At 40.6% G+C, this 14,612-nt stretch overlaps 1 protein-coding gene across 4 annotated transcripts in view; it reads right to left on the bottom strand.

Annotated features, from left to right (window-relative positions):
* The window catches only part of LOC106577456 (sodium/potassium/calcium exchanger 2), a 183,332-nt gene that overhangs the window by 10,803 nt on the left and 157,917 nt on the right, over positions 1–14,612 (bottom strand). For all 4 annotated transcript variants that reach the window (XM_014155447.2, XM_014155450.2, XM_014155448.2 and 1 more), the window contains 2 exons: positions 3,665–3,799; positions 3,238–3,327 (listed from right to left, as the gene is read on the bottom strand). In XM_014155447.2, the coding sequence (XP_014010922.1) occupies positions 3,238–3,327; positions 3,665–3,799 (225 nt within the window). The remainder of the gene's footprint in view (positions 1–3,237; positions 3,328–3,664; positions 3,800–14,612) is intronic.

Here is a 14,612-nt window from a genome sequence, read left to right as displayed (position 1 = left end):
ATGTCCTTCCCTATAAGCATTGTAGGGAATTGTAGGGAATTGTGTTTGACCATTTAATCTGGTCAAACACAATTCTTTCCAAAAGTTTACTAAGAGTTTGTAACAGGCTGATTTGTCGGCTATTTGAGCCAGTAATGGTGGCTTTACTATTCTTGGGTAACGGAATTCATTTTGCTTCCCTAAAGGTCTTAGGGCACACAATTTCTAGTAGGCTTAGATTGAAGATATGGCAGATAGAAGTGGCAATATTGTCTGCTACTATCCTCAGTAATTGTCCATCCAAGTTGTCAGACCCCGGTGGCTTGTCATTGTTAATAGACAACAATAATTTTTTCACCTCTTCCACACTCACTTTACGGATTTCAAAATTACAATGCTTGTCTTTCATAATTTGATCAGTAATACTTGAATTTGTAGTGTCAGCGTTTGTTGCTGGCATGCCATGCCTAAATTTGCTAATCTTGCCAATTAAAAAATAATTAAAGTAAATCAGCAACATCAGTAGGTTTTGTGATCAATGAGCCATCTGAAGAGAAAGAATAGTGCTAAAGCGTTCAATGTCACCATTCAGAGAGGGCACAGGGCCAGATATAATGCACATGTTATTAGTGTCTAGCAGAGAATCTATCAGCTATTTAAAATCCAGGTTCAACTGTTCAGAGCTGCCCTTTATAATATGTGACCCGTTTCAGGAAACTAGGCGTATGTATCAAGTCACGACTTCACAGGAAAGCCATTTTTATATGCCATCTGTAAATATGAAAAAGAACTGTTAAATTACGAGCCCAGTTGGTTAAGCTACAGAAAAAGGCAAGCAACGTTCCCACTAGCCATGATTGGCTGAGATAATGAGTGGGCTGTACGCCGAGAGAGGAGTTCAGATTGGTCTGCCACATAGAAGGCTTCTGTCTATTTGAGCTGGTCAGTCTGTGTTGGTAATACTGTCGAACTCATCTTTTAAAAAAATGATCGTGTAGTGGAGCTGCATAATTGTTGCTCTCCACTTTCTGGAGGATCGACTTTTGCAATCAGTGGAATTAGAGTATGATCACTAAAGAGATGGAGAAAACACCTGTCTCCGGATTACATCTTCAAACTAAGGGCATCCGTGACAGGGAGACGCGTCCATCATGATGATTTATATGGGTAAGATAGTCTAGCTTGCTACATTTTTAGATATTAAACGTTTAAAATTGACAGAAAGTGGTTTCATTTCAAGTTTAAGTCTACTGTTAGCTACCTAGCAAACGTTAGCTGGCTGGCTCCCTAGCTAACGTTAAGTGTATGACGTTATTATTTGTTTCCCAGAACCATTTGCTTTGCTAGTTAGAGCCTAATGTTAGCTAGCTAACATTGAACCTAGTTGGTTAGCTTCCAGCAGATTCATGCAGGGTAGGAATGACATGATTTGGCACTATGTTCATTGTTGTTTAACCAGCTAACGTTAGCTGGCTGGCTCGTCTGCTAACGTTACGTGATGTGTGGGATCTTACATGTTGCTTACCTAGCTAGGTTCATTGTTTACCTAACTAGCTAGCTACATGTCTTAAGGTAAAGTGTACAACACCCGTTGAATATGGCCGGTGTCAGTAAACATCGGCAAAAAAGCATAATGAAATTGTTGCTAGCAGAGCTGGTTAGGCTATTTTCATATTATCAAGAGGTAAACAAATTATCATCAAGTGTGCGCTCTGAATGCTCCGAGGCCGAAACGAGATGGGTGGGGCTAAAGCTTAAGACAGTGTGAACGATGCTGAATGGGTGTAGACAAAGAGGAGCTCTTCCCTAGATACCAAAACATTCAAAGGCCATTTTCTCAAAAGTGGGTTTACAAGTTTACCAACATTCAAAACAAAATTACTTTCCCTATTGTTCCTCATAAATGCAGTTTATGATATACCATTATGTAGCTCTGAGTCTCTACTTTTATCCAATGTCAGAAACACAATTTCAAATTTTGCTACATAAGACCAAATCCAGGTGGTTAGTCACATATCATTAAAACTCACATGGAGTACAATAGAATTGATTTCCATGTCCTGGCGTAGAACATTCTGGAGCAGCTTAGTAATATAATTTACTGGAGCTCCAGGACAGGAGTGTTTTTGCACCAGGAACAGGGACATTTCTTACCATGGAGCTGCCCAAAATCATGGCTGGCGAGAAAGATGAGGAAATCCGCCCACTCCCACAGGATTAGGAGAACCCTTTAAGGATGGACAAGAGGCAGGATAACTTGCTGGCTGACGAAAAGTAGGCTAAACGTTGACAGTTTTAACACCTTTAATATTTGCCTCGGAATTCAATAAAAGGAACGCACACAGTTGCGTCCCCAACGTGTCTGTCTTCATTCACTTGTAGCTTACTTTTTAGCTGAAATGCCTGTGAGAATGACCCAATCACGTGACGGGCATTGGCTAATAAGGCCTGGTGAATATTATCAAGTGCTTGTCAAATTGTGAATGAGAGACTGATGAAGTGTGTGCAGCTTGCACAAGAAACAAATTAGAGCTCATGCCTTTCATGCAATTTTTTTCAAATTATCATTAGAGTCCCACCATGCAGCCTTAGAATTGATACAAAATCGAAACACAACTAAAGTTCCATAAATAACTCTAAATTAAGCATATAGTGGGACCAGTTTCTTTGTTAACCGGTCAACACAGGAAAAGCCGTAGGTGCGCACTTCCTTTGAAATCATTGAGAAAATATTATTTATATTTTATTAAGCTATGTTCAATTGTATTCTTCATACTTTAATACCTTGGAATTCTAAGCAAATCCTGTCAGCTAAATTAACTAGTGTAGTCCACAGCTGTATAGCATAGCCATATCAGGGCCTAACATAAGGAAAGCTATTTCTTCTAAAATAGAGAACATTTTCTTCATATCATGCTTCTTTAGAACTGTCTAAAATAAATAATGGATTTATTGTGAAGGTGTAGGCCATATTAAATTGATTTATTCGACTTTTTTAAATGTAGAAGTTACACAGTTCTGCATCGGTGGCTTGTAGGCTATGCGTGGAAGCCAGGAGATGCTAAACTTGTTTATATTAATTAACAGTCAATTACCGTGAGACCGGCAGTTATTTTCTTGACAATCACCGGCTGACAAAATGTTATACCTGCCACAGCCCTACGCATAACCAGACCAGCTTATTACAGCTTGGTTCGGTAAGGCTCAGTAGTGTGAAAAACGGTTCAATTAATTTAGCCTCCACTGTTCCCCACGTACCTGGTGAGCCCACCACACCATTAAGTAGGAGAATCCAGCAATCCAACAGATAGAACCCAGAAATGAGATGGGAAAGAACTTCTTTGCAGTCTGTTAGACAAAAGGAGGAAAAAGCTATAGTTACTATAAAGATGGAAATTACAGAAATTAAGCCTCAATACTATGGTATACAGGTATCTACAGCAAATAACACATCACACAATTACCAGTTATAGAAAAAGAAAGACAGATACACTTCATATCAAACATTAGTCTTTCTCTCTATGTCTGTCTCACAAATGGCACCCTATTCCCTATACTAGCTTTGACCAAGGCCCATAGGGTGTAGTGCACTACATAAGGAATAAGGTGTCATTTGGGACACAGCCTAATTCTCAATCTGACAAACTGGAACAGTAAGTGATAGAAATGGACGGGAAGCACTTACTGGTTTCCTGACATCGGGCAGTGTTAGCCACAGAGGGAAGATGATGGGCATGATTAAGAGGTAGGTGAAACGCTTGCGCATGGTGTCTGGCCAGGACAGGCTCAGAGGCTGGTCCTCATCCTCCTCATCCTCAGCCTAAGAAGAGAGAGCTTTCAGTATGGATACAGTTTCAAAATTCATAAAAGCACTCGCACATCTGAGTTCTTGTTGCAGGTGCATGGAAATAATGTGGTAGATTCAAAGAAAAGAGAAACTTGCAGAATGGATACAGTTAATGTGAAATTGGTTTGGAGAAATCTGTGCTCAAAAAGTTTCAATGGGTCATGTGGTGCAGTCAGGGTCAGCCATCTTAAAGCTCTACAATACACAGTATAACAAAATGTTCAAGGAGTCAAGTCAGGCACATCCATGGGCACCTGGATTGTGATTGAAAACAAAGGCTCTTGTGATTTATTTCATCACCACTTGAACTCTATTCAATAAGCAAGAAGGCCAAGTGCATACAGGCCTTTCTGGTGGGAAAATAGTATTATGACGATGTTGATGATAAATAATATTGACAACTAAGGCCTTAGGAATTGATTATAGAGTTGGTCAGCATGCCCTCACTCTCTGTGACCTTGAGAGAGTGGTGTTTGATGACAGAGGTTGAGAAGATTGCTCCAAGCCTGGAGGAGTCCGACACTCTACTTATCAGGTACAAGGCCCACTATGACATGGCTGGACTGCTGGACCCTCAGTGTGGTCATCTGAATACCAAACAGGTGAGAGACCTCAACTTCTGAAGATAAGAGTCTTCATCGCTGTGTAGGTGACATGGAAGTAGGCAGTGGCTCACTTTTCCACTGAAAAGTGGCTCACTGCATGACATTAATCCAAGCAGGCCTATTCTTGACAAAATCCAGGCCCATCCATCAGTAATCTGATATATTGCATTATTGTGCCAGAGTGGTATCAATCACACCATCAAAGGCATGATTTGCTCTAGCTAAAACATGTGAAACAAGCTTAAGAACCTGCGCAATGACATTTGGTATTTTTGGTTTATCTGCAAAGATCTTGACAACATCTAGTCATGTTTTTAAGATGGAAAAATTATGTTTTACATATTTGTTTTATGTGGGCATCGAAGAACAGAGAAGGATCAAACTTGACTCCCAGGTTGGAGATGACAGAGGACAGGTGGAAGGCTTGGCCATTGATTGTAGGTTAGATGTTTCCACCACTGATGACCTGCTTGGGTGTCCCAATAAGCAGAGCCTTAGTGTTGTTACTGTTCAACTGGAGGAAGTTCTCTTTCATCCATGCCCTGATATCTTCTATGCAGCTGCTGAGTTTTGCTAGCTGCTGAATGTCCGGTTTGGTGTTAATATAAATCTGGGTATCGTCAGCGTAGCAGGTGAAGTTGATGTTATAATCTGAGGATTTGGCCGAGAGGGAGCATGTCAATTAAAAACAGGATAGGGCTCAACACTGACCCCTGTGACTGCAGACTCCTCCAACCTGGACTATCCAATATTGATGTATTGCTTCCTATTAGAGAGGTAGGAGGAGAAACACAGATCTACATTACCTTCAAAAAGTATTCATACTCCTTGAATGATTCCATATTTTGTTGTGTTACAACCTGAATTCAAAATGGATTAAAGCAACAAAAAAATCTCACCCATCTACAGACAATACCACACAATGATAACATGAAAACATGTTTTTAGAAATGTTACGAATATACTGAAAATTAAATACAGAAATAACACATTTACATACAGTGGTATTCACTCCTTTGACAGTTTTCCTATTTTGTTGCCTTACAACCTGGAATTCAAATGGATTTTGGGGGGGTTATATAATTTGATTTACTCAACATGCCAACCACTTTAAAGATGCAAAACATTTTTTATTGTGAAACAAACAAGAAATAAGACAAAAAAATACTGAAAACGCGAGCGTGCATAATTATTCAACCCCCTCAAAGTCAATACTTTGTAGAGCCACCTTTTGCAGCAATTACAGCTGCAAGTCTCTTGGGGTATGTCTCTATAAGCTTGGCGCATCTAGCCACTGGGATTTTTGCCCATTCTTCAAGGCAAAACTGCTCCAGGTCCTTCAAGTTGGATGGTTTCCGCTGGTGTACAGCAATCTTTAAATCATACCACAGATTCTAAATTGGATTGAGGTCTGGGCTTTGACTAGGCCATTCCAAGACATTTAAATGGTTCCCCTTAAACCACTCGAGTGTGGCTTTAGCAGTATGCTTAGGGTCATTGTCCTGCTGGAAGGTGAACCTCCGTATTGTGGAGTAACTACAATGCTGATGATCCATCCTCAGTTTTCTCCTATCACAGCCATTAAACTCTGTAATTATTGGCTTGATGTTGAAATCCCTGAGCGGTTTCCTTCCTCTCCGGCAACTGAGTTAAGAAGGATACCTGTATCTTTGTAGTGACTGGGTGTATTGATACACCATCCAAAGTGTAATTAATAACTTCACCATGCTCAAAGGGGTATTCAATGTCTGCTTTTTTTACCTGTCTACCTTCTTTGTGAGGCATTGGAAAACATCCCTGGTCCTTGTGGTTGAATCTGTGATTGAAATTCACTGCTCAACTGAGGGACCTTACAGATAATTGAATGTGTGGGGCACAGAGATGAAGTAGTCACTCAAAAATCATATTAAACACTCTTATTACACACAGAGTGAGTGCATGCAACGTATGTGACTTATTAACCTCTATGGGCTAGGTGGGACGCTTGCGTCCCACCTACTCAACAGCCAGTGTAATCCCGTGGCGCGATATTCAAATACCTTAGAAATGCTATTACTTCAATTTCTCAAACATATGACTATTTTACACCATTTTAAAGACAAGACTCTCGTTAATCTAACCACACTGTCCGATTTCAAAAAGGCTTTACAACGAAAGCAAAACATTAGATTATGTCAGCAGAGTACCCAGCCAGAAATAATCAGACACCCATTTTTCAAGCTAGCATATAATGTCACATAAACCCAAACCACAGCTAAATGCAGCACTAACCTTTGATGAGCTTCATCAGATGACACACCTAGGACATTATGTTATACAATACATGCATGTTTTGTTCAATCAAGTTCATATTTATATCAAAAACCAGCTTTTTACATTAGCATGTGACTAGCATGTGACTATCATTCCCACTGAACACTTCCGGTGAATTTACTAAATTACTCACGATAAACGTTCACAAAAAACATAACAATTATTTTAAGAATTATAGATACAGAACTCCTGTATGCACTCGCTATGTCCAATTTTAAAATAGCTCTTCGGTGAAAGCACATTTTGCAAAATTCTGAGTAGATAGCCCGGCCATCACAGGCTAGCTATTTTGACACCCACCAAGTGTGGTACTCACCAAACTCCGATTTACTATTAGAAAAGTTTGATTACCTTTGCTGTCTTCGTCAGAATGCACTCCCAGGACTTCTACTTCAATAACAAATGTTGGTTTGGTCCCAAATAATCCATAGTTATATCCAAATAGCGGCGTTTTGTTAGTGCGTTCAAGACACTATCCGATGGGTAAAGAAGGGTGACGCGCCCGACGCGTTTCGTGACAAAAAATTCTAAATATTCCATTACCGTACTTCGAAGCATGTCAACCGCTGTTTAAAATACATTTTTATGCTATTTTTCTCGTAAAAAAAGTGATAATATTCCGACCGGGAGTGGTTGTTTTTGTTCAAAGAGAGAGAAAGTAAACATGGAGTCGACTCGTGCACGCGCCTCCAGTCTCATTGTTCTCAGATCGACCACTTACAAAATGCGCTAATGTTTTTCAGCCAGGGCCTGCAAAGCCACCATTCAGCTTTCTGGCGCCTTCTGAGAGCCTATGGGAGCGTTAGAAAATGTCACGTCATGCCAGAGATCCCCTGTTTTGGTTAGAGATGATCAAGAAGGCCATGAAATGGTCAGAGAGAGCACTTCCTGTTTGGAATCTTCTCAGGTTTTGGCCTGCCAAATGAGTTCTGTTATACTCACAGACACCATTCAAACAGTTTTAGAAACTTTAGGGTGTTTTCTATCCAAATCAAACAATTATATGCATATTCTAGTTACTGGGCAGGAGTAGTAACCAGATTAAATCGGGTACGTTTTTTATCCGGCTGTGCAAATACTGCCCCCTATCCCCAACAGGTTTTAAGCACATTTTTACTCCTGAACTTATTTAGGCTTGCCATAACAAGGGGTTGAATACTTATTGACTTCAGACATTTCAGCTTTTCATTTGTAATTATAGGGTATTGTGTGTCTGCCAGTGACACAAAATCTCAATAACATTTTTTTTAATTCAGGCTGTAACACAAGAAAAAATAAAATAAAATGCAGGGGGTGTGAGTACTTTGAGGGGGTGAAAGGGGGATACCAAGTCAGAGAGGTGCAGGGGGCTTCAATAATCAACATCCACGTCTTCGGCACTGGGGAACAGAGGGTTACGAACGAACAGAATGACAGATTTTTACCTCGTCAACTCAGGGATTCAATCCAGCAACCTTTCGATTGGGCCAACGCTCTAACCACTAGGCTACCTGCCGCCACTGAAGATCGCAGCGGTGGGATTTGAACACACGGCTCCGTATAGACTGGAGCCTTAATCCAGCGCCTTAGATCGCACAGCCACACTACCCAGCTCTGGTAATGTATAGACTAGTTTAGTTGGTATAATTTCTTTAGATCTACAATCTAGTTCAGGCAATGGCAATATATGGCATGGTTAACAAGGCTGGCCCTCGATGGTATTTGACTTGGCACGCCAAGCAATTAGATAAAATCGATAAAATAAGTGAAAATGTCTTAGTTTCGAAATTGCATTTGTTTTCCATAAATGACTACCGCTTTGGACCTGACCACGTAAGTGAGAGTACACCCTATGTGTGAAGATAATGTGTCTTGAGTATCATTTAAAATGTTGAGAGAAGAAGGGAGGGGTGTGTGGTGAAGCACTATGTGCGTCTTTTCAGAATTTCTCCCTCGCCAGTTTGTGCACATTCATTGTTTCATTATGTGAATTGTTTCCCCTTTGATTGTTAGTAATGATCAATTACTTGTAAATTAACCGTTATTCCCCATCATTTCTAATCTACAATGTTTGGTTACGGTAATTTCAGTTAATGCATTCAATATATTATTGCAGTCATTTTTCAACCTATGCTACAATTGTGAGAAACAAGTTTGGGTTAATTTCATGCCATTTACGAGTTTTGTAAATTCATTAATTGTCTTCTGTTTGGAGCTGTCTGTGTGAGCATGTGTCTGATTTCTCTGTCCTGTTAATGTCGAGTAAGCATGCGCACGCCTGAACACGCGTGGAAGTACCTACACGTGGATGTATAAAAGTGCCCATTTGGGGATGCTAATAGTATTTCTGATTGTTTTAACTCACCACCACTTAGTCATTTTTTTCTTCACCTCAACAGGAACTCTATTTTTGATTAATTATATATTTTTTATCCATTGCAAATGACAAAGTTTTTATGGTTCCTCAATGTATTTGGAGTAGAGAGATGAATGTGATTGAAAGAACCTGAACCTGTCACGACACCTACGGAAGGTGGCGCCCCTCCTCGCCCGGGCGGCGCTCGGCGGTCGTCGTCGCCGGCCTACTAGCTGCCATCGATTTATGTTTCACGTTCTGTTAGTTAGGCCTAGGTTAGTTGCGCACCTGTTTTGTGTTAGTTGTTAGTGGGGCTAGTTAGTTAGGCTAGTTAGTTAGGTTTGTTGTTTGTGCGGGATTGTTTGTTTGTCAGGGTGTGTTTTGTCATGAGGTTCTGTATTTTGGAGTTACGCTATTCGTTTTGGGCTGCGTCCCTGGTTACGTTCTTTTAAGGGTGGTGCGTTTCTTTTTGCACACCTTGCACTCCATACCTTTGCATATTTTCCGTGTGGATATTTTATTAAATTCATTCACGGAATCTTTCTGTCTCCTGCGCCTGACTCTTCTGAATCCACAAGCCACCCATTGTGACAGAACCAATTGCCATACGTAGCCAAATTGGATTTAGAGGATATTTTTTTCATCAGGATATTTTCTAGCTGCAATTTTTTATTTGTCGGATTTAAATTGTTTACATAAAGTATTCATACCCCTACTTATTCACCCAAAATTGGTTACAGCCTGATTTTTTTTCTCACCCATCTACCCACAATAGCCCATAATGACAAAGTAAAAACATGTTTTTAGACATGTTAGCAAATGAATTGAAAATCAAATACAGAAATATCTCATTTACAAAAGTATTCACACCCCTTGGCTATGACACTTCAAATTGAGCTCAGGTGTATCCTTGAGATGTCACTACAACTTGGAGTCCACCTGTGGCCAATTCAATTGTTTGGAAATTATTCATAAAGAAACACACCTGTCTATATAAGGTCCCACAGTTGACAGTGCATGTCAGAGCAGAAACTATACCATAACAAAGAATGGTCCGTAGATCTCTGAGACAGAATTGTGATGAGGTACAGTATATATCTGGGGAAGGGTATAAAACCATTTCTAGAGTGTTGAAAGTTTCCAAGAGCACAGTGGTCTCCATCACTAGGAAATTGAAAAAAATATGGAACTACCCCGAGTCTGCCCAGAGCTGGCCGTTGGACCAAACTGAGCCACCGGGAAAGAAGGACCTTGGTCAGGGAGGTGCCAAGAACCCAATGACCACTCTGACAGAACAACAGTTCCTTGGCTGCGATGGGAGAACCTGCCAGAAGGACAACCACTTCTGCAGCACTCCATCAATCAGGCCTTTATCGTAGGGTGGCCAGACGGAAGCCACTCCTCAGTAAAAGGCACATGACAGCCCACATGGAGTTTGCCAAAAGGCAAACTCATACCCAAGAAGGCCAGTATCCTGCAGTCGCCTCTTGACTGTTAACGTTGAGACTAGTGTTTTGTGGGTACTATTTAATGAAGCTGCTAGTTAAGGACTTGTGAGGTGTCCGTTTCTCAAACTAGACACTCTAATGTACTTGTCCTCTTGCTCAGTTGTGCACCGGGACCTCCCACTCCTCTTTCTATTCTGGTTAGAGCCAGTTTGTGCTTTTTTGTGAAGGGAGTGGTACACAGATACGAGATCTTCAGTTTCTTGGCAATTTCTCGCATGGAATAGCCTTCATTTCTCAGAACAAGAATAGACTGAAGAGTTTCAGAAAAAAGTTATTTGTTTCTGGACATTTTGAGCCTGTAATCGAACCCACAAATGCTGATGCTCCAGATACTCAACTAGTCTAAAGAAGGCCAGTTTTATTGCTTCTTTAATCAGAACAACAGTTTTCAGCTGTGCTAACATAATTGCAAAAGGGTTTTCTAATGATCAATTAACCTTTTAAAATTATGAACTTGGATTAGCTAACACAACGTGCCATTGGAACACAGGAGTGATGGTTGCTGATAATGGGCCTCTGTACGCCTATGTAGATATTCCTTAAAACAATCAGCCGTTTCCAGCTACAATAGTAATTTACAACATTAACAATGTCTACACTGTATTTCTAATCAATTTGATGTTATTTTAATGGTACATTTTTTTAATTTTCTTCCAAAAACAAGGATATTTCTAAGTGACCCCAAACTTTTGAACGGTAGTGTATACTGTCTAAAATGTCTAAAAACCAGTTTACTGTATGCTGAAAATCAAGGGGACCCTTTTGTTACCCAGAGCATTTTTCAGTGTGACTGGTGGGTTGTGGAATGGGGAAGGACGAGTAATGTTTTTCCAGTGATGGCAAAGATATCTGTAGATGATTATAATATCCGAAGTGAAGCTGATTTTGCTTAACAACTTTAAATATGTCCAATATGTATATTGCCCTTTTAAGATTAATCAATAATTAATCCCAATGTTAACAAAAACATGACATATCCTTTGTGAGTAATACAGCTCATTTGACAGGGTAATATGCAATTCAAACAACAGCAAAGTGTGAACCATTTTGGTAAACAGCTGCGGGATGGGTCTGGAGAAATGTAACCACTCTCAAATTCATAGACAGAGCTATGGATGGAAGGACTGACCATCGATGAGATCAAAATGTCACCCATCCATACCTCACAAGACATGCCACCAGAGGTCTTTTCACAATCCCCAAGTCCGGAACAGACTATGGGAGGCGCACAGTACTACATAGAGCCATGACTACATGGAACTCTATTCCACATCAGGTAACCGATGCAAGCAGTAGAATCAGATTTTAAAAAACACAAAAATACACCTTATGGAATAGCGGGGACTGTGAAGTGACACACACACACACACACACACACACACACAGGTACAGACACAGACACATGAATACACAAACACACACTAGCACAGACACTCTACACACACATACATTGTAATATTGCTTTATGGTGGTATTATACATTTCGTATTGTAGATACAGTATTTAGTGGTGTAATAATGTTATATGATGTAATGTTTTATATTTTGTTTTACGTGTGATGTAAGTGCCTTAATGTGTTTGGACCCCAGGAAGAGGCAGCAGCTAATGGGGATCCCTAATAAATACAAATACAAAAAAGTAAGCTCAAAAGAATAAGTTATATTCTTCAAGAATCAATGGGTATGTATAATTAATTTAAAAGTCTAAAATGGATGTACCATTTGTAGATTGCCTCTAAGATTCATTAAGAATTAATCCCAATGTAAACAAAAACATGACATATTGTCACGACTTCCGCCGAAGTCGGTCCCTCTCCTGGTTTGGGCGGCGGTCGACGTCACCGGCCTTCTAGCCATCGCCGATTCACCTTTCATTTTCCATTGGTTTTGTCTCGTCTTCCCTCACACCTGGTTTCAATTCCATCAATTACATGTTGTATATTTAGCCCTCTGTTCCCCCCATGTCCTTGTCCGGAATTGTTTTCTTGTAGTGCTTGTGCACATTTTGCTGGGGGTTACCGGGTTTTGTTTGACCCATTATTATATTGTTCTGTCTACGGTGGTTTTTATGGGTATTAAACAACACCATTGTAAATCAGTTTTCGCTCTCCTGCGCCTGACTTCTCTGCCGCCAGTACGCACCACGTTACACATATCCTTTGTGAGTAATACAGCTCAATTTGTTAAAGATTTTGGAGGTATGATATCTAACTTTGGTATCTATGTTTTGGTAAACGTTTGTAGAAACAAGAGTTATAACAGTTGCTGGGCAAGGGATAGAATGACGATCAAAGATAAAAGAAGAAAAAAAGGTCTAAAAATAACAAGTAAGTTTGAATGACACTGAGGGGCAGTGTTGTTACAGCTAGTGCCTGTTTGCCTGAGGCTGATGCAGTGCAGGTGTTTGTACACATGCATATACACACACTCTCATTCAAATGTACACACGTGCACATACACTAATGCCATACATGCACTCAAACATATTCAGTTGGCCTTGCTGTTATGATTTTTGTTGTCCTTGATGCCTTTTGTTTTCCTTTGTCTTTCTTTTTTTAAATTGTGTTAATTTTGTTGGTTGTTGGTGCTTTGGGGCTTGGGGACAGGGGTCTTGGGGATGGGGAACGGAATTATTTTATTTTACTCAGGGGGGAGGCATCTCGGATGGTTGAGGGGCAGCTCTTGGGGAACTGTGGGGGGGGGGCGACCGGTCGCTGGTTTGAATCCCCGTTTTTGACATTGTGGGAGATCTGTCGACATGCCCTTGAGCAGGGCGATGACCGTGTTTTTTTCTGTGGGTCGCTCTGGATGGGAGTCTGTTAGATAACTGAATGTGATGTAGATGTTGAGCGGCTTCACTGCAAGTAGATTGTATGTTTTAATATAATATATATATATATATATATAGATAGATAGAAGAAGAAGAAGAAAAAAATGGAATAAGAAAATGACAAAAAAAATAGTTATAACAGAGTGGTGATGGTAATAAAGGGTATTACATCTTGATGAGTGAATGTTAGTTATTTACAGCATTTAAAAAAATAACTGCAACTGAAATTCATTGGCTCTGCTTGAACACACCAAATTGTCCTTGATGTACAGGATGGATTCACCATGGGATGGGTCATAATGCCATTTAATCTGGTCTTGCCAGTGAGGCTGTTTCCCTTCCTCTTTGCCACTTTGAGGGAGCGCCTGATCACTCTGGTAGCATGCTGTGCCATCTGCCTACCTGGCACGGCATAGTGAAGCAAGGAAAGTCTCCTTGCTCGTGCCGGTGCTACTGTTGTGAGTGTGTTTGAGTTTCGCGCATCCTGAGGTGGTGGGCAGCGGGAGAGAGAGGGGTATAATTGCAGACACAGCGGAGGGAGTGGGCCTTTGGCAGGTATGGCTAAGGATGGAGGGATACACTCACAGGCATGCTGGGAGATTACCAACAGTAATGACCCGCTCTGAGGTCATTTCCACCTTTGCAGCAATCCCACAGAACTTCTCTTCTCACTATGCTGAAGTACAGCTCCCAGTGTGGGATTCTTTCTCTCAAAGGCATTCATCCATTATCGTCCCCACATTATCGTACCCACAGCTCAAATGAAAATCTCCCTAACATCATATCTAAGCCAATATGACACCAATATTGATGAAAATGTGCAAATCAACTTGACTGGAGGTACACAACACACTCCCTGCCTCTTGTCATGAGCTGTCCGTTCCTTACCGAGAACCACATACTGGATTTTAAACAGCATTAGGGAAAAAAATTTAAGATTCTTGGCCAGAAGTAGCTCAATATCTAGGCGTTGGATAAGAACGAGACTACAGCGTTCATAAAGGGGCCATTAGACTTGCCACCTTTCGGACTGAATAAGTTTGTAGGGTCAACCGTTTCACTCTCATGTGCTCATTTCTGTCTATTAAGAACCAACGATGTGCTACCTTTTTCTAGCATTTCTGACAATGCTAACATCTTTTTTTCCTGAAGTGCAGAGTTCTAACACTGAGTCTGTTGCTCAGCAACAACACATC

The sequence above is a fragment of the Salmo salar genome, chromosome ssa18 (genome assembly GCF_905237065.1).
Source record: "Salmo salar chromosome ssa18, Ssal_v3.1, whole genome shotgun sequence".
Classification (NCBI taxonomy): Eukaryota; Metazoa; Chordata; class Actinopteri; order Salmoniformes; family Salmonidae; genus Salmo; species Salmo salar.
The sequence above is the reverse complement of the archived record's forward strand: the minus strand, read 5'-3'. Positions and strand labels throughout refer to the sequence as shown.